At 51.7% G+C, this 24,727-nt stretch overlaps 1 protein-coding gene across 1 annotated transcript in view; it reads left to right on the top strand.

The window, feature by feature from the left end:
* The window catches only part of LOC140346593 (protein unc-13 homolog B), a 71,102-nt gene that overhangs the window by 11,062 nt on the left and 35,313 nt on the right, over window positions 1-24,727 (top strand). Inside the window, exons 8-9 of the mRNA XM_072432726.1 lie at window positions 1,318-1,398; window positions 2,204-2,363. Coding sequence (XP_072288827.1) covers window positions 1,318-1,398; window positions 2,204-2,363 — 241 coding nt within the window. The remainder of the gene's footprint in view (window positions 1-1,317; window positions 1,399-2,203; window positions 2,364-24,727) is intronic.

Genomic DNA, 24,727 nt, shown 5'->3' on the forward strand with positions numbered 1-24,727 from the left:
AGCATCACCTCTCCTTAGACAAATGTCCCAGCATCCCCTGTTCTTAGACAAATGTCCCAGCATCACCTGTCCTTAGACAAATGTCCCAGCATCCCCTGTTCTTAGACAAATGTCCCAGCATCACCTGTCCTTAGACAAATGTCCCAGCGTCACCTGTCCTTAGACAAATGTCCCAGCATCCCCTGTCCTTAGACAAATGTCCCAGCGTCCCTTGTCTTTAGACAAATGTCCCAGCATCCCCTGTCCTTAGACAAATGTCCCAGCGTCCCCTGTCCTTAGACAAATGTCCCAGCGTCCCTTGTCTTTAGACAAATGTCCCAGCGTCCCCTGTCCTTAGACAAATGTCCCAGCGTCACCTGTCCTTAGACAAATGTCCCAGCATCCCCTGTCCTTAGACAAATGTCCCAGCGTCCCTTGTCTTTAGACAAATGTCCCAGCGTCCCCTGTCCTTAGACAAATGTCCCAGCGTCCCTTGTCTTTAGACAAATGTCCCAGCGTCCCCTGTCCTTAGACAAATGTCCCAGCGTCCCCTGTCCTTAGACAAATGTCCCAGCGTCACCTGTCCTTAGACAAATGTCCCAGCGTCACCTGTCCTTAGACAAATGTCCCAGCATCCCCTGTCCTTAGACAAATGTCCCAGCATCCCCTGTCCTTAGACAAATGTCCCAGCGTCCCTTGTCTTTAGACAAATGTCCCAGCGTCCCCTGTCCTTAGACAAATGTCCCAGCGTCCCCTGTCCTTAGACAAATGTCCCAGCGTCCCTTGTCTTTAGACAAATGTCCCAGCGTCCCCTGTCCTTAGACAAATGTCCCAGCGTCCCCTGTCCTTAGACAAATGTCCCAGCATCTCCTGTCCCTAGACAAATATCCCAGCGTCACCTGTCCTTAGACAAATGTCCCAGCATCCCCTGTCCTTAGACAAATGTCCCAGCATCCCCTGTCCCTAGACAAATATCCCAGCGTCCCCTGTAGACAAAATATTGTTTTGGGAGTATCCTGAAAAGGACTTTCAGAAGTCCTTCAAACAGAAATGTGTCTACTTTTGTGGGTTTCACTTCAGAATAAATACTTTGATAATCTGCCCACCTCCATGTTATATTATCATATATAATATATATAACCTATAGAGTGTGTTTCAGCTCTTTCACGATGACCAAACTGTGAAACACCTGATTTTGAGACACTTCTGAATGGAAAGTAAAAATCACTTAAATCCATGAATAGACTTACTTTCTTGGAGCGTTTTCTTCCTTTCTGATGGTTGTTCTTCCAGTTGAATTTTGGTGATTCTTGAGCCTTGTTGTCGTCTCTGGTGCAGGTTCTGGTGTGGAGCGGCCCATCGGGGAGGTGCAGCTGCAGATCCACCTCCTCAGCAAGGAGCGCAAGCTCAACGTCAAAGGTCAGCCCGTCCTGAACACTCCAGAGTACTGCATTTGTAACTATACTGTCAAATACATGACTCCAGACCAGTATGAGGTCCTGTCTGGTGTACTGGAGCGGGCTCTGAACATGTACTGGAGCGGGCTCTGAACGTGTACCGGAGTGGGCTCTGAACGTGTACCGGAGTGGGCTCTGAACGTGTACCGGAGTGGGCTCTGAACGTGTACCGGAGCGGGCTCTGAACGTGTACCGGAGCGGACTCTGAACATGTAGCGGAGCGGGCTCTGAACGTGTACTGGAGCGGGCTCTGAACATGTAGCGGAGCGGGCTCTGAACGTGTACTGGAGCGGGCTCTGAACATGCACTGGAGCGGGCTCTGGCTCTAAACATGCACTGGAGCGGGCTCTGAACATGTACCGGAGCGGGCTCTGAACGTGCACTAGAGCGGGCTCTGAACATGTACCGGAGCGGGCTCTGAACGTGCACTAGAGCGGGCTCTGAACATGCGGTGGAGTGGGCTCTGAACATGCGGTGGAGTGGGCTCTGAACATGCGGTGGAGTGGGCTCTGAACATGCGGTGGAGTGGGCTCTGAACATGCGGTGGAGTGGGCTCTGAACATGCGGTGGAGTGGGCTCTGAACATGCGGTGGAGTGGGCTCTGAACATGCGGTGGAGTGGGCTCTGAACATGCGGTGGAGTGGGCTCTGAACATGCGGTGGAGTGGGCTCTGAACATGCGGTGGAGTGGGCTCTGAACATGCGGTGGAGTGGGCTCTGAACATGCGGTGGAGTGGGCTCTGAACATGCTGATGCGCTCTCTTTCAGTCCTGGCGGTGAGCGACATGAAGTGGACGACCTCGGGCATGTTCCGGCCCTTCGTGGAGCTCACTCTGGTCGGGCCCTTCATCGCCGACAAGAAGAGGAAGTTCACCACCAAATCCAGGAACAACAGCTGGACGGCCACGTTCAACGAGTCCTTCCAACTGTGAGTCTCATGTCAACGTCATCGAGGTCATTTGTCTTTGAAATGTCACAACATCAAGAGTTTTTGTAGTGAAAACGTTGTTACGTGTCAGAGCTCAAAACGCACGAATAACACGAAAAAAGTCTGATAAAGATGAAGGCGTAAAGAGGAGCGAGAGGGAGGAGACATCAGGCTTTGGGGGAGGAGACATCATGTTTTGGGGGAGGAAACGTCACGCTTTGGGGGAGGAAACATCATGTTTTGGGGGAGGAGACATCACGTTTTGGGGGAGGAAACGTCATGTTTTGGGGGAGGAGACATCACGTTTTGGGGGAGGAAACATCACGCTTTGGGGGAGGAGACATCACGTTTTGGGGGAGGAAACATCACGTTTTGGGGGAGGAGACATCACGCTTTGGGGGAGGAGACATCACGCTTTGGGGGAGGAAACATCACGCTTTGGGGGAGGAAACGTCACGTTTTGGGGGAGGAAACATCAGGCCTTGGGGGAGGAAACGTCATGTTTTGGGGGAGGAGACATCATGTTTTGGGGGAGGAAACATCACACTATGGGGGAGGAAACATCACGTTTTGGGGGAGGAAACATCACGCTACGGGGGAGGAAACATCACGTTTTGGGGGAGGAAACATCACGCTATGGGGGAGGAAACATCACGCTTTGGGGGAGGAAACATCACGTTTTGGGGGAGGAAACATCAGGCCTTGGGGGAGGAAACATCACGTTTTGGGGGAGGAAACATCATGTTTTGGGGGAGGAAACGTCAAGTTTTGGGGAGGAAACATCACGTTTTGGGGGAGGAGACATCAGGCCTTGGGGGAGGAAACATCACGTTTTGGGGGAGGAAACATCACGCTACGGGGGAGGAAACATCACGTTTTGGGGGAGGAAACATCACGCTTTGGGGGAGGAAACATCACGTTTTGGGGGAGGAAACGTCAAGTTTTGGGGAGGAAACATCACGTTTTGGGGGAGGAAACATCACGCTACGGGGGAGGAAACATCACGTTTTGGGGGAGGAAACATCACGCTTTGGGGGAGGAAACATCACGTTTTGGGGGAGGAAACGTCAAGTTTTGGGGAGGAAACATCAGGCTTTGGGGGAGGAAACATCACGTTTTGGGGGAGGAAACATCATGTTTTGGGGGAGGAAACGTCAAGTTTTGGGGAGGAAACATCACGTTTTGGGGGAGGAGACATCACGTTTTGGGGGAGGAAACGTCATGTTTTGGGGGAGGAAACGTCATGTTTTGGGGGAGGAAACATCACGTTTTGGGGGAGGAAACATCAGGCTTTGGGGGAGGAAACATCACGTTTTGGGGGAGGAAACATCATGTTTTGGGGGAGGAAACGTCAAGTTTTGGGGAGGAAACATCACGTTTTGGGGGAGGAGACATCATGTTTTGGGGGAGGAAACATCACGCTTTGGGGGAGGAAACATCACGCTACGGGGGAGGAAACATCACGTTTTGGGGGAGGAAACGTCAAGTTTTGGGGAGGAAACATCACGTTTTGGGGGAGGAGACATCACGTTTTGGGGGAGGAAACGTCATGTTTTGGGGGAGGAAACGTCATGTTTTGGGGGAGGAAACATTACGTTTTGGGGGAGGAAACATCACGTTTTGGGGGAGGAAACATCATGTTTTGGGGGAGGAAACAACACGTTTTGGGGAGGAAACATCACGCTATGGGGGAGGAAACGTCAAGTTTTGGGGAGGAAACATCACGTTTTGGGGGAGGAAACATCATGTTTTGGGGGAGGAAACATCACGCTTTGGGGGAGGAGACATCACGTTTTGGGGGAGGAAACGTCATGTTTTGGGGGAGGAGACATCATGTTTTGGGGGAGGAAACATCATGTTTTGGGGGAGGAAACATCACGTTTTGGGGGAGGAAACATCAGGCTTTGGGGAGGAAACATCAGGCTTTGGGGGAGGAAACATCATGTTTTGGGGGAGGAAACATCACGCTATGGGGGAGGAAACATCACGTTTTGGGGGAGGAGACATCATGTTTTGGGGGAGGAAACTTCACGCTTTGGGGGAGGAAAAATCACGCTTTGGGGGAGGAAACATCACGTTTTGGGGGAGGAAACATCACGCTTTGGGGGAGGAGACATCACGTTTTGGGGGAGGAAACATCATGTTTTGGGGGAGGAAACATCACGTTTTGGGGGAGGAGACATCATGTTTTGGGGGAGGAAACTTCACGCTTTGGGGGAGGAAAAATCACGCTTTGGGGGAGGAAACATCACGTTTTGGGGGAGGAAAAATCACGCTATGTGGGAGGAAACATCACGCTTTGGGGGAGGAAACATCACGTTTTGGGGGAGGAAACATCACGTTTTGGGGGAGGAAACGTCAAGTTTTGGGGAGGAAACATCACGTTTTGGGGGAGGAAACATCACGCTTTGGGGGAGGAAACATCACGTTTTGGGGGAGGAAACATCACGCTTTGGGGGAGGAAACATCACGTTTTGGGGGAGGAGACATCATGTTTTGGGGGAGGAAACATCATGTTTTGGGGGAGGAAACATCAGGCTTTGGGGGAGGAAACATCACGTTTTGGGGGAGGAAACATCACGTTTTGGGGGAGGAGACATCATATTTTGGGGGAGGAAACTTCACGCTTTGGGGGAGGAAAAATCACGCTTTGGGGGAGGAAACATCACGTTTTGGGGGAGGAGACATCACGTTTTGGGGGAGGAAACATCATGTTTTGGGGGAGGAAACATCATGTTTTGGGGGAGGAAACATCATGTTTTGGGGGAGGAAACATCAGGCTTTGGGGGAGGAAACATCATGTTTTGGGGGAGGAGACATCACGTTTTGGGGGAGGAAACATCACGCTTTGGGGGAGGAAACATCACGCTTTGGGGGAGGAGACATCATGTTTTGGGGAGGAGACATCATGTTTTGGGGGAGGAAACATCATGTTTTGGGGGAGGAAACGTCATGTTTTGGGGAGGAGACATCATGTTTTGGGGGAGGAAACATCATGTTTTGGGGGAGGAAACATCATGTTTTGGGGGAGGAAACATCATGTTTTGGGGGAGGAAACATCATGTTTTGGGAGAGGAAACATCAGGCTTTGGGGGAGGAAACATCACGTTTTGGGGGAGGAAACATCACGTTTTGGGGGAGGAAACATCAGGCTTTGGGGGAGGAAACATCACGTTTTGGGGGAGGAAACGTCACGTTTTGGGGGAGGAAACATCACGTTTTGGGGGAGGAAACATCACGTTTTGGGGGAGGAAACATCACGTTTTGGGGGAGGAAACATCAGGCCTTGGGGGAGGAAACGTCATGTTTTGGGGGAGGAGACATCACGTTTTGGGGAGGAAACATCAGGCCTTGGGGGAGGAAACATCACGCTTTGGGGGAGGAAACATCACGCTTTGGGGGAGGAGACATCACGTTTTGGGGGAGGAAACATCACGTTTTGGGGGAGGAGACATCACGCTTTGGGGGAGGAAACATCACGCTTTGGGGGAGGAAACGTCACGTTTTGGGGGAGGAAACATCAGGCCTTGGGGGAGGAAACGTCATGTTTTGGGGGAGGAGACATCACGCTTTGGGGGAGGAAACATCATGTTTTGGGGGAGGAAACATCAGGCTTTGGGGGAGGAAACATCACGTTTTGGGGGAGGAAACATCACGCTATGGGGGAGGAAACATCATGTTTTGGGGGAGGAAACATCATGTTTTGGGGGAGGAAACATCATGTTTTGGGGGAGGAAACATCAGGCTTTGGGGGAGGAAACATCATGTTTTGGGGGAGGAAACATCAGGCTTTGGGGGAGGAAACATCACGTTTTGGGGGAGGAAACATCACGCTATGGGGGAGGAAACATCACGTTTTGGGGGAGGAGACATCATATTTTGGGGGAGGAAACTTCACGCTTTGGGGGAGGAAAAATCACGCTTTGGGGGAGGAAACATCACGTTTTGGGGGAGGAGACATCACGTTTTGGGGGAGGAAACATCATGTTTTGGGGGAGGAAACATCATGTTTTGGGGGAGGAAACATCAGGCTTTGGGGGAGGAAACATCACGTTTTGGGGGAGGAGACATCACGTTTTGGGGGAGGAAACATCACGCTTTGGGGGAGGAAACATCACGCTTTGGGGGAGGAGACATCATGTTTTGGGGGAGGAAACATCATGTTTTGGGGGAGGAAACATCATGTTTTGGGGGAGGAAACATCAGGCTTTGGGGGAGGAAACATCATGTTTTGGGGGAGGAAACATCACGTTTTGGGGGAGGAAACATCAGGCTTTGGGGGAGGAAACATCATGTTTTGGGGGAGGAAACGTCACGTTTTGGGGGAGGAAACATCACGCTTTGGGGGAGGAAACATCACGTTTTGGGGGAGGAAACATCAGGCCTTGGGGGAGGAAACGTCATGTTTTGGGGGAGGAGACATCACGTTTTGGGGAGGAAACATCAGGCCTTGGGGGAGGAGACATCACGTTTTGGGGGAGGAAACATCACGTTTTGGGGGAGGAGACATCACGCTTTGGGGGAGGAAACATCACGCTTTGGGGGAGGAGACATCACGTTTTGGGGGAGGAAACATCACGTTTTGGGGGAGGAGACATCACGCTTTGGGGGAGGAAACATCACGCTTTGGGGGAGGAAACGTCACGTTTTGGGGGAGGAAACATCAGGCCTTGGGGGAGGAAACGTCATGTTTTGGGGGAGGAGACATCATGTTTTGGGGGAGGAAACATCACGCTACGGGGGAGGAAACATCACGTTTTGGGGGAGGAAACATCACGTTTTGGGGGAGGAAACATCACGTTTTGGGGGAGGAAACATCACGCTTTGGGGGAGGAGACATCATGTTTTGGGGAGGAGACATCATGTTTTGGGGGAGGAAACATCATGTTTTGGGGGAGGAAACGTCATGTTTTGGGGAGGAGACATCATGTTTTGGGGGAGGAAACATCATGTTTTGGGGGAGGAAACATCATGTTTTGGGGGAGGAAACATCATGTTTTGGGGGAGGAAACATCATGTTTTGGGAGAGGAAACATCAGGCTTTGGGGGAGGAAACATCACGTTTTGGGGGAGGAAACATCACGTTTTGGGGGAGGAAACATCAGGCTTTGGGGGAGGAAACATCACGTTTTGGGGGAGGAAACGTCACGTTTTGGGGGAGGAAACATCACGTTTTGGGGGAGGAAACATCACGTTTTGGGGGAGGAAACATCACGTTTTGGGGGAGGAAACATCAGGCCTTGGGGGAGGAAACGTCATGTTTTGGGGGAGGAGACATCACGTTTTGGGGAGGAAACATCAGGCCTTGGGGGAGGAAACATCACGCTTTGGGGGAGGAAACATCACGCTTTGGGGGAGGAGACATCACGTTTTGGGGGAGGAAACATCACGTTTTGGGGGAGGAGACATCACGCTTTGGGGGAGGAAACATCACGCTTTGGGGGAGGAAACGTCACGTTTTGGGGGAGGAAACATCAGGCCTTGGGGGAGGAAACGTCATGTTTTGGGGGAGGAGACATCACGCTTTGGGGGAGGAGACATCATGTTTTGGGGGAGGAAACATCATGTTTTGGGGGAGGAAACATCAGGCTTTGGGGGAGGAAACATCATGTTTTGGGGGAGGAAACATCAGGCTTTGGGGGAGGAAACATCACGTTTTGGGGGAGGAAACATCACGCTATGGGGGAGGAAACATCACGTTTTGGGGGAGGAGACATCATATTTTGGGGGAGGAAACTTCACGCTTTGGGGGAGGAAAAATCACGCTTTGGGGGAGGAAACATCACGTTTTGGGGGAGGAGACATCACGTTTTGGGGGAGGAAACATCATGTTTTGGGGGAGGAAACATCATGTTTTGGGGGAGGAAACATCAGGCTTTGGGGGAGGAAACATCACGTTTTGGGGGAGGAGACATCACGTTTTGGGGGAGGAAACATCACGCTTTGGGGGAGGAAACATCACGCTTTGGGGGAGGAGACATCATGTTTTGGGGGAGGAAACATCATGTTTTGGGGGAGGAAACATCATGTTTTGGGGGAGGAAACATCAGGCTTTGGGGGAGGAAACATCATGTTTTGGGGGAGGAAACATCACGTTTTGGGGGAGGAAACATCAGGCTTTGGGGGAGGAAACATCATGTTTTGGGGGAGGAAACGTCACGTTTTGGGGGAGGAAACATCACGCTTTGGGGGAGGAAACATCACGTTTTGGGGGAGGAAACATCAGGCCTTGGGGGAGGAAACGTCATGTTTTGGGGGAGGAGACATCACGTTTTGGGGAGGAAACATCAGGCCTTGGGGGAGGAGACATCACGTTTTGGGGGAGGAAACATCACGTTTTGGGGGAGGAGACATCACGCTTTGGGGGAGGAAACATCACGCTTTGGGGGAGGAGACATCACGTTTTGGGGGAGGAAACATCACGTTTTGGGGGAGGAGACATCACGCTTTGGGGGAGGAAACATCACGCTTTGGGGGAGGAAACGTCACGTTTTGGGGGAGGAAACATCAGGCCTTGGGGGAGGAAACGTCATGTTTTGGGGGAGGAGACATCATGTTTTGGGGGAGGAAACATCACGCTACGGGGGAGGAAACATCACGTTTTGGGGGAGGAAACATCACGTTTTGGGGGAGGAAACATCACGTTTTGGGGGAGGAAACGTCAAGTTTTGGGGAGGAAACATCACGTTTTGGGGGAGGAAACATCACGCTTTGGGGGAGGAAACGTCACGTTTTGGGGGAGGAGACATCACGTTTTGGGGGAGGAAACATCACGTTTTGGGGGAGGAAACATCAGGCTTTGGGGGAGGAAACATCATGTTTTGGGGGAGGAGACATCACGTTTTGGGGGAGGAAACATCACGCTTTGGGGGAGGAAACATCACGCTTTGGGGGAGGAGACATCACGTTTTGGGGGAGGAAACGTCATGTTTTGGGGAGGAGACATCATGTTTTGGGGGAGGAAACATCATGTTTTGGGGGAGGAAACATCAGGCTTTGGGGGAGGAAACATCATGTTTTGGGGGAGGAAACATCACGTTTTGGGGGAGGAAACATCAGGCTTTGGGGGAGGAAACATCATGTTTTGGGGGAGGAAACGTCACGTTTTGGGGGAGGAAACATCACGCTTTGGGGGAGGAAACATCAGGCTTTGGGGGAGGAAACATCATGTTTTGGGGGAGGAAACGTCACGTTTTGGGGGAGGAAACATCACGCTTTGGGGGAGGAAACATCACGTTTTGGGGGAGGAAACATCAGGCCTTGGGGGAGGAAACGTCATGTTTTGGGGGAGGAGACATCACGTTTTGGGGAGGAAACATCACGTTTTGGGGGAGGAAACATCACGTTTTGGGGGAGGAGACATCACGCTTTGGGGGAGGAAACATCACGCTTTGGGGGAGGAAACGTCACGTTTTGGGGGAGGAAACATCAGGCCTTGGGGGAGGAAACGTCATGTTTTGGGGGAGGAGACATCATGTTTTGGGGGAGGAAACATCACGCTACGGGGGAGGAAACATCACGTTTTGGGGGAGGAAACATCACGTTTTGGGGGAGGAAACATCACGCTTTGGGGGAGGAAACATCACGCTTTGGGGGAGGAGACATCACGTTTTGGGGGAGGAAACGTCATGTTTTGGGGAGGAGACATCATGTTTTGGGGGAGGAAACATCATGTTTTGGGGGAGGAAACATCACGTTTTGGGGAGGAAACGTCACGTTTTGGGGGAGGAAACATCAGGCTTTGGGGGAGGAAACATCATGTTTTGGGGGAGGAAACATCACGTTTTGGGGGAGGAAACATCACGTTTTGGGGGAGGAAACATCATGTTTTGGGGGAGGAAACATCACGTTTTGGGGGAGGAAACATCACGTTTTGGGGGAGGAAACATCAGGCTTTGGGGGAGGAGACATCACGTTTTGGGGGAGGAAACGTCATGTTTTGGGGAGGAAACATCACGTTTTGGGGGAGGAAACATCATGTTTTGGGGGAGGAAACATCAGGCTTTGGGGGAGGAAACATCATGTTTTGGGGGAGGAGACATCATGTTTTGGGGGAGGAAACATCATGTTTTGGGGGAGGAGACATCATGTTTTGGGGGAGGAAACATCATGTTTTGGGGGAGGAAACATCATGTTTTGGGGGAGGAAACATCAGGCTTTGGGGGAGGAAACATCATGTTTTGGGGGAGGAAACATCACGTTTTGGGGGAGGAAACATCAGGCTTTGGGGGAGGAAACATCATGTTTTGTGGGAGAAAACGTCACGTTTTGGGGGAGGAAACATCACGCTTTGGGGGAGGAAACATCATGTTTTGGGGGAGGAAACATCAGGCCTTGGCGGAGGAAACGTCATGTTTTGGGGGAGGAGACATCATGTTTTGGGGGAGGAAACATCACGCTACGGGGGAGGAAACATCACGTTTTGGGGGAGGAAACATCACGTTTTGGGGGAGGAGACATCACGTTTTGGGGAGGAAACATCAGGCCTTGGGGGAGGAAACATCACGCTTTGGGGGAGGAAACATCACGCTTTGGGGGAGGAGACATCACGTTTTGGGGGAGGAAACATCACGTTTTGGGGGAGGAGACATCACGCTTTGGGGGAGGAAACATCACGCTTTGGGGGAGGAAACGTCACGTTTTGGGGGAGGAAACATCAGGCCTTGGGGGAGGAAACGTCATGTTTTGGGGGAGGAGACATCATGTTTTGGGGGAGGAAACATCACGCTACGGGGGAGGAAACATCACGTTTTGGGGGAGGAAACATCACGTTTTGGGGGAGGAAACATCACGTTTTGGGGGAGGAAACGTCAAGTTTTGGGGAGGAAACATCACGTTTTGGGGGAGGAAACATCACGCTTTGGGGGAGGAAACGTCATGTTTTGGGGGAGGAGACATCACGTTTTGGGGGAGGAGACATCACGTTTTGGGGGAGGAAACATCACGTTTTGGGGGAGGAAACATCACGCTATGGGGGAGGAAACATCACGTTTTGGGGGAGGAGACATCATGTTTTGGGGGAGGAGACATCACGTTTTGGGGGAGGAAACATCACGTTTTGGGGGAGGAAACATCACGCTATGGGGGAGGAAACATCACGTTTTGGGGGAGGAAACATCACGCTATGGGGGAGGAAACATCACGTTTTGGGGGAGGAGACATCATGTTTTGGGGGAGGAAACATCACGTTTTGGGGGAGGAAACATCACGTTTTGGGGGAGGAGACATCATGTTTTGGGGGAGGAGACGTCACGCTTTGGGGGAGGAAACGTCACGCTTTGGGGGAGGAAACATCATGCTTTGGGGGAGGAAACATCACGTTTTGGGGGAGGAAACATCACGCTTTGGAGGAGGAGACATCAAGTTTTGGGGGAGGAAACGTCACGTTTTGGGGGAGGAGACGTCACACTTTGGGGGAGGAAACGTCACGCTTTGGGGGAGGAAACATCACGCTTTGGGGGAGGAAACATCACGCTTTGGAGGAGGAAACGTCACGTTTTGGGGGAGGAAACATCACGCTTTGGGGGAGGAAACATCAGGCTTTGGGGGAGGAAACATCATGTTTTGGGGGAGGAAACATCACGCTTTGGAGGAGGAGACATCACGTTTTGGGGGAGGAAACGTCACGTTTTGGGGGAGGAAACATCACGCTTTGGGGGAGGAAACATCAGGCTTTGGGGGAGGAAACATCATGTTTTGGGGGAGGAGACATCATGTTTTGGGGAGGAGACATCACGCTTTGGGGGAGGAAACATCAGGCTTTGGGGGAGGAAACGTCACGTTTTGGGGGAGGAAACATCACGCTTTGGGGGAGGAAACATCATGTTTTGGGGGAGGAGACATCATGTTTTGGGGGAGGAGACATCATGTTTTTGAGGAGGAGACATCAGGCTTTGGGGGAGGAAACATCACGTTTTGGGGGAGGAGACGTCACGTTTTGGGGGAGGAAAAGTCACGCTTTGGGGGAGGAAACATCAGGCTTTGGAGGAGGAGACATCACGTTTTGGGGGAGGAAACGTCACGTTTTGGGGGAGGAAACATCACGCTTTGGGGGAGGAAACATCAGGCTTTGGGGGAGGAAACATCATGTTTTGGGGGAGGAGACATCATGTTTTGGGGGAGGAAACATCACGCTTTGGGGGAGGAAACATCAGGCTTTGGGGGAGGAAACATCATGTTTTGGGGGAGGAGACATCATGTTTTGGGGAGGAGACATCACGCTTTGGGGGAGGAAACATCACGCTTTGGGGGAGGAAACATCAGGCTTTGGGGGAGGAAACATCATGTTTTGGGGGAGGAAAAATCATGTTTTGGGGGAGGAAACGTCACGCTTTGGGGGAGGAAACGTCACGCTTTGGGGGAGGAAACATCACGTTTTGGGGGAGGAAACATCAGGCTTTGGGGGAGGAAAAATCATGTTTTGGAGGAGGAAACGTCACGTTTTGGGGGAGGAGACGTCACGCTTTGGGGGAGGAAACGTCACGTTTTGGGGGAGGAGACGTCACGCTTTGGGGGAGGAAACATCACGTTTTGGGGGAGGAAACATCACGCTTTGGGGGAGGAAACGTCACGCTTTGGGGGAGGAAACGTCACGCTTTGGGGGAGGAAACGTCACGCTTTGGGGGAGGAAACATCACGTTTTGGGGGAGGAAACATCACGCTTTGGGGGAGGAAACGTCACGTTTTGGGGGAGGAAACATCACGCTTTGGGGGAGGAGACATCAAGTTTTGGGGGAGGAAACGTTACGTTTTGGGGGAGGAAACGTCACGTTTTGGGGGAGGAGACGTCACGCTTTGGGGGAGGAAACGTCACGCTTTGGGGGAGGAAACATCACGCTTTGGGGGAGGAAACATCACGTTTTGGGGGAGGAAACATCACGCTTTGGAGGAAGAGACATCAAGTTTTGGAGGAGGAAACGTCACGTTTTGGGGGAGGAAACATCACGCTTTGGGGGAGGAAACATCAGGCTTTGGGGGAGGAAACATCACGCTTTGGGGGAGGAAACGTCACGTTTTGGGGGAGGAAACATCAGGCTTTGGGGGAGGAAACATCACGTTTTGGGGGAGGAAACATCACGTTTTGGGGGAGGAAACATCACGCTATGGGGGAGGAAACGTCAAGTTTTGGGGAGGAAACATCACGTTTTGGGGGAGGAAACATCACGCTTTGGGGGAGGAAACATCACGCTTTGGGGGAGGAAACATCACGTTTTGGGGGAGGAGACGTCAGGTTTTGGGGGAGGAAACGTCATGTTTTGGGGGAGGAGACATCATGTTTTGGGGGAGGAAACATCATGTTTTGGGGGAGGAAACATCATGTTTTGGGGGAGGAAACATCACGTTTTGGGGGAGGAAACATCAGGCTTTGGGGGAGGAAACATCACGCTATGGGGGAGGAAACATCACGTTTTGGGGGAGGAGACATCATGTTTTGGGGGAGGAAACTTCACGCTTTGGGGGAGGAAAAATCAAGTTTTGGGGGAGGAAACATCACGCTTTGGGGGAGGAGACATCACGCTTTGGGGGAGGAAACATCACGTTTTGGGGAGGAGACATCATGTTTTGGGGGAGGAGACATCATGTTTTGGGGGAGGAGACATCATGTTTTGGGGGAGGAAACATCACGTTTTGGGGGAGGAAACATCACGTTTTGGGGGAGGAAACATCACGTTTTGGGGGAGGAAACATCACGTTTTGGGGGAGGAAACATCACACTATGGGGGAGGAAACATCACGTTTTGGGGGAGGAAACATCACGTTTTGGGGGAGGAAACGTCACGTTTTGGGGGAGGAAACGTCACGTTTTGGGGGAGGAAACATCATGTTTTGGGGGAGGAAACATCATGTTTTGGGGGAGGAAACATCACGCTTTGGAGGAGGAGACATACCGTTTCGGGGGAGGAAACATCACGTTTTGGGGGAGGAAACATCACGTTTTGGGGGAGGAAACATCACGCTTTGGAGGAGGAGACATCACGTTTTGGGGGAGGAAACATCACGTTTTGGGGGAGGAAACGTCACGTTTTGGGGGAGGAGACGTCACGCTTTGGGGGAGGAAACGTCACGTTTTGGGGGAGGAAAAATCATGTTTTGGGGGAGGAAACATCATGTTTTGGGGGAGGAAACATCACGTTTTGGGGGAGGAAACATCACGTTTTGGGGGAGGAAACATCACGTTTTGGGGAGGAAACATCACGTTTTGGGGGAGGAAACATCACGTTTTGGGGAGGAAACATCACGTTTTGGGGGAGGAAACATCATGTTTTGGGGGAGGAAACGTCACGCTTTGGGGGAGGAAACATCACGTTTTGGGGGAGGAAACATCACGCTATGGGGGAGGAAACGTCACGTTTTGGGGGAGGAAACATCACGTTTTGGGGGAGGAAACATCATGTTTTGGGGGAGGAAACGTCACGTTTTGGGGGAGGAAACATCATGTTTTGGGGGAGGAAACATCATGTTTTGGGGGAGGAAACATCACGCTTTGGAGGAGGAGACATCACGTTTTGGGGGAGGAGACGTCACGCTTTGGGGGAGGAAACGTCAGGTTTTGGGGGAGGAAAAATCATGTTTTGGGGGAGGAAACATCATGTTTTGGGGGAGGAAACATCACGCTTTGGAGGAGGAAACATCACGTTTTGGGGGAGGAAACATCACGTTTTGGGGGAGGAAACGTCACGCTTTGGAGGAGGAAACATCACGTTTTGGGGGAGGAAACATCACGTTTTGGGGGAGGAGACATCACGCTTTGGGGGAGGAAACATCACGCTTTGGGGGAGGAAACATCACGCTTTGGGGGAGGAGACATCACGTTTTGGGGGAGGAAACATCACGTTTTGGGGGAGGAAACATCAGGCTTTGGGGGAGGAAACATCTTGTTTTGGGGAGGAAAAATCACGTTTTGGGGGAGGAAACATCACGTTTTGGGGGAGGAGACATCATGTTTTGGGGGAGGAGACATCAGGCTTTGGGGGAGGAAACATCACGCTTTGGGGGAGGAGACATCACGTTTTGGGGGAGGAAACATCACGTTTTGGGGGAGGAGACATCATGTTTTGGAGGAGGAGACATCAAGTTTTGGGGGAGGAAACATCACGTTTTGGTGGAGGAGACATCATGTTTTGGGGGAGGAAACGTCAAGTTTTGGGGGAGGAAACGTCACGCTTTGGGGGAGGAAACGTCACGCTTTGGGGGAGGAAACGTCACGCTTTGGGGGAGGAAACATCACGCTTTGGGGGAGGAAACATCACGTTTTGGGGGAGGAAACATCACGCTTTGGAGGAAGAGACATCAAGTTTTGGAGGAGGAAACGTCACGTTTTGGGGGAGGAAACATCACGCTTTGGGGGAGGAAACATCAGGCTTTGGGGGAGGAAACATCACGCTTTGGGGGAGGAAACGTCACGTTTTGGGGGAGGAAACATCAGGCTTTGGGGGAGGAAACATCACGTTTTGGGGGAGGAAACATCACGTTTTGGGGGAGGAAACATCACGCTATGGGGGAGGAAACGTCAAGTTTTGGGGAGGAAACATCACGTTTTGGGGGAGGAAACATCACGCTTTGGGGGAGGAAACATCACGCTTTGGGGGAGGAAACATCACGTTTTGGGGGAGGAGACGTCACGTTTTGGGGGAGGAAACGTCACGCTTTGGGGGAGGAAACGTCACGCTTTGGGGGAGGAAACATCACGCTTTGGGGGAGGAAACATCACGTTTTGGGGGAGGAAACATCACGCTTTGGAGGAAGAGACATCAAGTTTTGGAGGAGGAAACGTCACGTTTTGGGGGAGGAAACATCACGCTTTGGGGGAGGAAACATCAGGCTTTGGGGGAGGAAACATCACGCTTTGGGGGAGGAAACGTCACGTTTTGGGGGAGGAAACATCAGGCTTTGGGGGAGGAAACATCACGTTTTGGGGGAGGAAACATCACGTTTTGGGGGAGGAAACATCACGCTATGGGGGAGGAAACGTCAAGTTTTGGGGAGGAAACATCACGTTTTGGGGGAGGAAACATCACGCTTTGGGGGAGGAAACATCACGCTTTGGGGGAGGAAACATCACGTTTTGGGGGAGGAGACGTCACGTTTTGGGGGAGGAAACGTCATGTTTTGGGGGAGGAGACATCATGTTTTGGGGGAGGAAACATCATGTTTTGGGGGAGGAAACATCACGTTTTGGGGGAGGAAACATAACGTTTTGGGGGAGGAAACATCACGCTTTGGGGGAGGAAACATCACGCTATGGGGGAGGAAACATCACGTTTTGGGGGAGGAGACATCATGTTTTGGGGGAGGAAACTTCACGCTTTGGGGGAGGAAAAATCATGTTTTGGGGGAGGAAACATCACGCTTTGGGGCAGGAGACATCACGCTTTGGGGGAGGAAACATCACGTTTTGGGGAGGAGACATCATGTTTTGGGGGAGGAGACATCATGTTTTGGGGGAGGAGACATCATGTTTTGGGGGAGGAAACATCACGTTTTGGGGGAGGAAACATCACGTTTTGGGGGAGGAAACATCACGTTTTGGGGGAGGAAACATCACGTTTTGGGGGAGGAAACATCATGTTTTGGGGGAGGAAACGTCACGTTTTGGGGGAGGAAACGTCACGTTTTGGGGGAGGAAACATCATGTTTTGGGGGAGGAAACATCATGTTTTGGGGGAGGAAACATCACGCTTTGGAGGAGGAGACATCACGTTTCGGGGGAGGAAACATCACGTTTTGGGGGAGGAAACATCACGTTTTGGGGGAGGAAACGTCACGTTTTGGGGGAGGAGACGTCACGCTTTGGGGGAGGAAACGTCACGTTTTGGGGGAGGAAACATCACGTTTTGGGGGAGGAAACGTCACGTTTTGGGGGAGGAGACGTCACGCTTTGGGGGAGGAAACGTCACGCTTTGGGGGAGGAAACATCACGCTTTGGGGGAGGAAACATCACGTTTTGGGGGAGGAAACATCACGCTTTGGAGGAGGAGACATCAAGTTTTGGAGGAGGAGACATCAAGTTTTGGGGGAGGAAACGTCACGTTTTGGGGGAGGAAACATCACGCTTTGGGGGAGGAAACATCAGGCTTTGGAGGAGGAGACATCACGTTTTGGGGGAGGAAACATCAGGCCTTGGGGGAGGAAACATCAGGCTTTGGGGGAGGAAACATCATGTTTTGGGGGAGGAGACATCATGTTTTGGGGAGGAGACATCACGCTTTGGGGGAGGAAACATCACGCTTTGGGGGAGGAAACATCAGGCTTTGGGGGAGGAAACATCATGTTTTGGGGGAGGAAAAATCATGTTTTGGGGGAGGAAACGTCACGCTTTGGGGGAGGAAACGTCACGCTTTGGGGGAGGAAACATCACGTTTTGGGGGAGGAAACATCAGGCTTTGGGGGAGGAAAAATCATGTTTTGGAGGAGGAAACGTCACGTTTTGGGGGAGGAGACGTCACGCTTTGGGGGAGGAAACGTCACGTTTTGGGGGAGGAGACGTCACGCTTTGGGGGAGGAAACATCACGTTTTGGGGGAGGAAACATCACGCTTTGGGGGAGGAAACGTCACGCTTTGGGGGAGGAAACGTCACGCTTTGGGGGAGGAAACGTCACGCTTTGGGGGAGGAAACATCACGTTTTGGGGGAGGAAACATCACGCTTTGGGGGAGGAAACGTCACGTTTTGGGGGAGGAAACATCACGCTTTGGGGGAGGAGACATCAAGTTTTGGGGGAGGAAACGTTACGTTTTGGGGGAGGAAACGTCACGTTTTGGGGGAGGAGACGTCACGCTTTGGGGGAGGAAACGTCACGCTTTGGGGGAGGAAACATCACGCTTTGGGGGAGGAAACATCACGTTTTGGGGGAGGAAACATCACGCTTTGGAGGAAGAGACATCAAGTTTTGGAGGAGGAAACGTCACGTTTTGGGGGAGGAAACATCACGCTTTGGGGGAGGAAACATCAGGCTTTGGGGGAGGAAACATCACGCTTTGGGGGAGGAAAAGTCACGTTTTGGGGGAGGAAACATCAGGCTTTGGGGGAGGAAACATCACGTTTTGGGGGAGGAAACATCACGTTTTGGGGGAGGAAACATCACGCTATGGGGGAGGAAACGTCAAGTTTTGGGGAGGAAACATAACGTTTTGGGGGAGGAAACATCACGCTTTGGGGGAGGAAACATCACGCTTTGGGGGAGGAAACATCACGTTTTGGGGGAGGAGACGTCACGTTTTGGGGGAGGAGACATCATGTTTTGGGGGAGGAAACATCATGTTTTGGGGGAGGAAACATCATGTTTTGGGGGAGGAAACATCACGTTTTGGGGGAGGAAACATCAGGCTTTGGGGGAGGAAACATCACGCTATGGGGGAGGAAACATCACGTTTTGGGGGAGGAGACATCATGTTTTGGGGGAGGAAACTTCACGCTTTGGGGGAGGAAAAATCAAGTTTTGGGGGAGGAAACATCACGCTTTGGGGGAGGAAACATCACGTTTTGGGGAGGAGACATCATGTTTTGGGGGAGGAGACATCATGTTTTGGGGGAGGAGACATCATGTTTTGGGGGAGGAAACATCACGTTTTGGGGGAGGAAACATCACGTTTTGGGGGAGGAAACATCACGTTTTGGGGGAGGAAACATCACGTTTTGGGGGAGGAAACATCACACTATGGGGGAGGAAACATCACGTTTTGGGGGAGGAAACATCATGTTTTGGGGGAGGAAACGTCACGTTTTGGGGGAGGAAACGTCACGTTTTGGGGGAGGAAACATCATGTTTTGGGGGAGGAAACATCATGTTTTGGGGGAGGAAACATCACGTTTCGGGGGAGGAAACATCACGTTTTGGGGGAGGAAACATCACGTTTTGGGGGAGGAAACATCACGCTTTGGAGGAGGAGACATCACGTTTTGGGGGAGGAAACATCACGTTTTGGGGGAGGAAACGTCACGTTTTGGGGGAGGAGACGTCACGCTTTGGGGGAGGAAACGTCACGTTTTGGGGGAGGAAAAATCATGTTTTGGGGGAGGAAACATCATGTTTTGGGGGAGGAAACATCACGCTTTGGAGGAGGAGACATCACGTTTTGGGGGAGGAAACATCACGTTTTGGGGGAGGAAACATCACGTTTTGGGGGAGGAAACATCACGTTTTGGGGGAGGAAACATCACGTTTTGGGGGAGGAAACATCACGTTTTGGGGAGGAAACATCAGGCTTTGGGGGAGGAAACATCATGTTTTGGGGGAGGAAACGTCACGCTTTGGGGGAGGAAACATCACGTTTTGGGGGAGGAAACATCACGCTTTGGGGGAGGAAACGTCACGTTTTGGGGGAGGAAACATCACGTTTTGGGGGAGGAAACATCATGTTTTGGGGGAGGAAACGTCACGTTTTGGGGGAGGAAACATCATGTTTTGGGGGAGGAAACATCATGTTTTGGGGGAGGAAACATCACGCTTTGGAGGAGGAGACATCACGTTTTGGGGGAGGAAACATCACGCTTTGGAGGAGGAGACATCACGTTTTGGGGGAGGAAACGTCACGTTTTGGGGGAGGAGACGTCACGCTTTGGGGGAGGAAACGTCACGTTTTGGGGGAGGAAAAATCATGTTTTGGGGGAGGAAACATCATGTTTTGGGGGAGGAAACATCACGCTTTGGAGGAGGAAACATCACGTTTTGGGGGAGGAAACATCACGTTTTGGGGGAGGAGACATCACGCTTTGGGGGAGGAAACATCACGCTTTGGGGGAGGAGACATCACGTTTTGGGGGAGGAAACATCACGCTTTGGGGGAGGAAACATCACGCTTTGGGGAAGGAGACATCACGTTTTGGGGGAGGAAACATCACGTTTTGGGGGAGGAAACATCAGGCTTTGGGGGAGGAAACATCTTGTTTTGGGGAGGAAAAATCACGTTTTGGGGGAGGAAACATCACGTTTTGGGGGAGGAGACATCATGTTTTGGGGGAGGAGACATCAGGCTTTGGGGGAGGAAACATCACGCTTTGGGGGAGGAGACATCACGTTTTGGGGGAGGAAACATCACGTTTTGGGGGAGGAGACATCATGTTTTGGAGGAGGAGACATCAAGTTTTGGGGGAGGAAACATCACGTTTTGGTGGAGGAGACATCATGTTTTGGGGGAGGAAACGTCAAGTTTTGGGGGAGGAAACGTCACGCTTTGGGGGAGGAAACGTCACGCTTTGGGGGAGGAAACGTCACGCTTTGGGGGAGGAAACATCACGCTTTGGGGGAGGAAACATCACGTTTTGGGGGAGGAATCATCACGCTTTGGAGGAAGAGACATCAAGTTTTGGAGGAGGAAACGTCACGTTTTGGGGGAGGAAACATCACGTTTTGGGGGAGGAAACATCACACTATGGGGGAGGAAACATCACGTTTTGGGGGAGGAAACATCACGCTATGGGGGAGGAAACATCACGTTTTGGGGGAGGAAACATCATGTTTTGGGGGAGGAAACGTCACGTTTTGGGGGAGGAAACATCACGTTTTGGGGGAGGAAACATCACGTTTTGGGGGAGGAAACATCACGTTTTGGGGGAGGAAACATCACACTATGGGGGAGGAAACATCACGTTTTGGGGGAGGAAACATCACGCTATGGGGGAGGAAACATCACGTTTTGGGGGAGGAAACATCATGTTTTGGGGGAGGAAACGTCACGTTTTGGGGGAGGAAACGTCACGTTTTGGGGGAGGAAACATCATGTTTTGGGGGAGGAAACATCATGTTTTGGGGGAGGAAACATCACGCTTTGGAGGAGGAGACATCACGTTTCGGGGGAGGAAACATCACGTTTTGGGGGAGGAAACATCACGTTTTGAGGGAGGAAACATCACGCTTTGGAGGAGGAGACATCACGTTTTGGGGGAGGAAACATCACGTTTTGGGGGAGGAAACGTCACGTTTTGGGGGAGGAGACGTCACGCTTTGGGGGAGGAAACGTCACGTTTTGGGGGAGGAAAAATCATGTTTTGGGGGAGGAAACATCATGTTTTGGGGGAGGAAACATCACGTTTCGGGGGAGGAAACATCACGTTTTGGGGGAGGAAACATCAGGCTTTGGGGGAGGAAACATCTTGTTTTGGGGAGGAAAAATCACGTTTTGGGGGAGGAAACATCACGTTTTGGGGGAGGAGACATCATGTTTTGGGGGAGGAGACATCAGGCTTTGGGGGAGGAAACATCACGCTTTGGGGGAGGAGACATCACGTTTTGGGGGAGGAAACATCACGCTTTGGGGGAGGAAACATCACGCTTTGGGGAAGGAGACATCACGTTTTGGGGGAGGAAACATCACGTTTTGGGGGAGGAAACATCAGGCTTTGGGGGAGGAAACATCTTGTTTTGGGGAGGAAAAATCACGTTTTGGGGGAGGAAACATCACGTTTTGGGGGAGGAGACATCATGTTTTGGGGGAGGAGACATCAGGCTTTGGGGGAGGAAACATCACGCTTTGGGGGAGGAGACATCACGTTTTGGGGGAGGAAACATCACGTTTTGGGGGAGGAGACATCATGTTTTGGAGGAGGAGACATCAAGTTTTGGGGGAGGAAACATCACGTTTTGGTGGAGGAGACATCATGTTTTGGGGGAGGAAACGTCAAGTTTTGGGGGAGGAAACGTCACGCTTTGGGGGAGGAAACGTCACGCTTTGGGGGAGGAAACGTCACGCTTTGGGGGAGGAAACATCACGCTTTGGGGGAGGAAACATCACGTTTTGGGGGAGGAATCATCACGCTTTGGAGGAAGAGACATCAAGTTTTGGAGGAGGAAACGTCACGTTTTGGGGGAGGAAACATCATGTTTTGGGGGAGGAAACATCACGTTTTGGGGGAGGAAACATCACACTATGGGGGAGGAAACATCACGTTTTGGGGGAGGAAACATCACGCTATGGGGGAGGAAACATCACGTTTTGGGGGAGGAAACATCATGTTTTGGGGGAGGAAACGTCACGTTTTGGGGGAGGAAACATCACGTTTTGGGGGAGGAAACATCACGTTTTGGGGGAGGAAACATCACGTTTTGGGGGAGGAAACATCACACTATGGGGGAGGAAACATCACGTTTTGGGGGAGGAAACATCACGTTTTGGGGGAGGAAACGTCACGTTTTGGGGGAGGAGACGTCACGCTTTGGGGGAGGAAACGTCACGTTTTGGGGGAGGAAAAATCATGTTTTGGGGGAGGAAACATCATGTTTTGGGGGAGGAAACATCACGTTTCGGGGGAGGAAACATCACGTTTTGGGGGAGGAAACATCAGGCTTTGGGGGAGGAAACATCTTGTTTTGGGGAGGAAAAATCACGTTTTGGGGGAGGAAACATCACGTTTTGGGGGAGGAGACATCATGTTTTGGGGGAGGAGACATCAGGCTTTGGGGGAGGAAACATCACGCTTTGGGGGAGGAGACATCACGTTTTGGGGGAGGAAACATCACGCTTTGGGGGAGGAAACATCACGCTTTGGGGAAGGAGACATCACGTTTTGGGGGAGGAAACATCACGTTTTGGGGGAGGAAACATCAGGCTTTGGGGGAGGAAACATCTTGTTTTGGGGAGGAAAAATCACGTTTTGGGGGAGGAAACATCACGTTTTGGGGGAGGAGACATCATGTTTTGGGGGAGGAGACATCAGGCTTTGGGGGAGGAAACATCACGCTTTGGGGGAGGAGACATCACGTTTTGGGGGAGGAAACATCACGTTTTGGGGGAGGAGACATCATGTTTTGGAGGAGGAGACATCAAGTTTTGGGGGAGGAAACATCACGTTTTGGTGGAGGAGACATCATGTTTTGGGGGAGGAAACGTCAAGTTTTGGGGGAGGAAACGTCACGCTTTGGGGGAGGAAACGTCACGCTTTGGGGGAGGAAACGTCACGCTTTGGGGGAGGAAACATCACGCTTTGGGGGAGGAAACATCACGTTTTGGGGGAGGAATCATCACGCTTTGGAGGAAGAGACATCAAGTTTTGGAGGAGGAAACGTCACGTTTTGGGGGAGGAAACATCACGCTTTGGGGGAGGAAACATCAGGCTTTGGGGGAGGAAACATCACGCTTTGGGGGAGGAGACATCACGCTTTGGGGGAGGAAACATCACGTTTTGGGGAGGAGACATCATGTTTTGGGGGAGGAGACATCATGTTTTGGGGGAGGAGACATCATGTTTTGGGGGAGGAAACATCACGTTTTGGGGGAGGAAACATCACGTTTTGGGGGAGGAAACATCACACTATGGGGGAGGAAACATCACGTTTTGGGGGAGGAAACATCACGCTATGGGGGAGGAAACATCACGTTTTGGGGGAGGAAACATCATGTTTTGGGGGAGGAAACGTCACGTTTTGGGGGAGGAAACATCACGTTTTGGGGGAGGAAACATCACGTTTTGGGGGAGGAAACATCACGTTTTGGGGGAGGAAACATCACACTATGGGGGAGGAAACATCACGTTTTGGGGGAGGAAACATCACGCTATGGGGGAGGAAACATCACGTTTTGGGGGAGGAAACATCATGTTTTGGGGGAGGAAACGTCACGTTTTGGGGGAGGAAACATCATGTTTTGGGGGAGGAAACATCATGTTTTGGGGGAGGAAACATCACGCTTTGGAGGAGGAGACATCACGTTTCGGGGGAGGAAACATCACGTTTTGGGGGAGGAAACATCACGTTTTGAGGGAGGAAACATCACGCTTTGGAGGAGGAGACATCACGTTTTGGGGGAGGAAACATCACGTTTTGGGGGAGGAAACGTCACGTTTTGGGGGAGGAGACGTCACGCTTTGGGGGAGGAAACGTCACGTTTTGGGGGAGGAAAAATCATGTTTTGGGGGAGGAAACATCATGTTTTGGGGGAGGAAACATCACGTTTCGGGGGAGGAAACATCACGCTTTGGAGGAGGAGACATCACGTTTTGGGGGAGGAAACATCACGTTTTGGGGGAGGAAACATCACGTTTTGGGGGAGGAAACATCACGTTTTGGGGGAGGAAACATCAGGCTTTGGGGGAGGAAACATCATGTTTTGGGGGAGGAAACGTCACGCTTTGGGGGAGGAAACATCACGTTTTGGGGGAGGAAACATCACGCTATGGGGGAGGAAACGTCACGTTTTGGGGGAGGAAACGTCACGTTTTGGGGGAGGAAACATCACGTTTTGGGGGAGGAAACATCATGTTTTGGGGGAGGAAACGTCACGTTTTGGGGGAGGAAACATCATGTTTTGGGGGAGGAAACATCATGTTTTGGGGGAGGAAACATCACGCTTTGGAGGAGGAGACATCACGTTTTGGGGGAGGAAACATCACGCTTTGGAGGAGGAGACATCACGTTTTGGGGGAGGAGACGT

This window comes from Eucyclogobius newberryi, unplaced genomic scaffold, assembly GCF_026437365.1.
Source record: "Eucyclogobius newberryi isolate DKJ021-1_F unplaced genomic scaffold, fEucNew1.0.hap1 SCAF_6, whole genome shotgun sequence".
In the NCBI taxonomy this organism is placed as follows: Eukaryota; Metazoa; Chordata; class Actinopteri; order Gobiiformes; family Gobiidae; genus Eucyclogobius; species Eucyclogobius newberryi.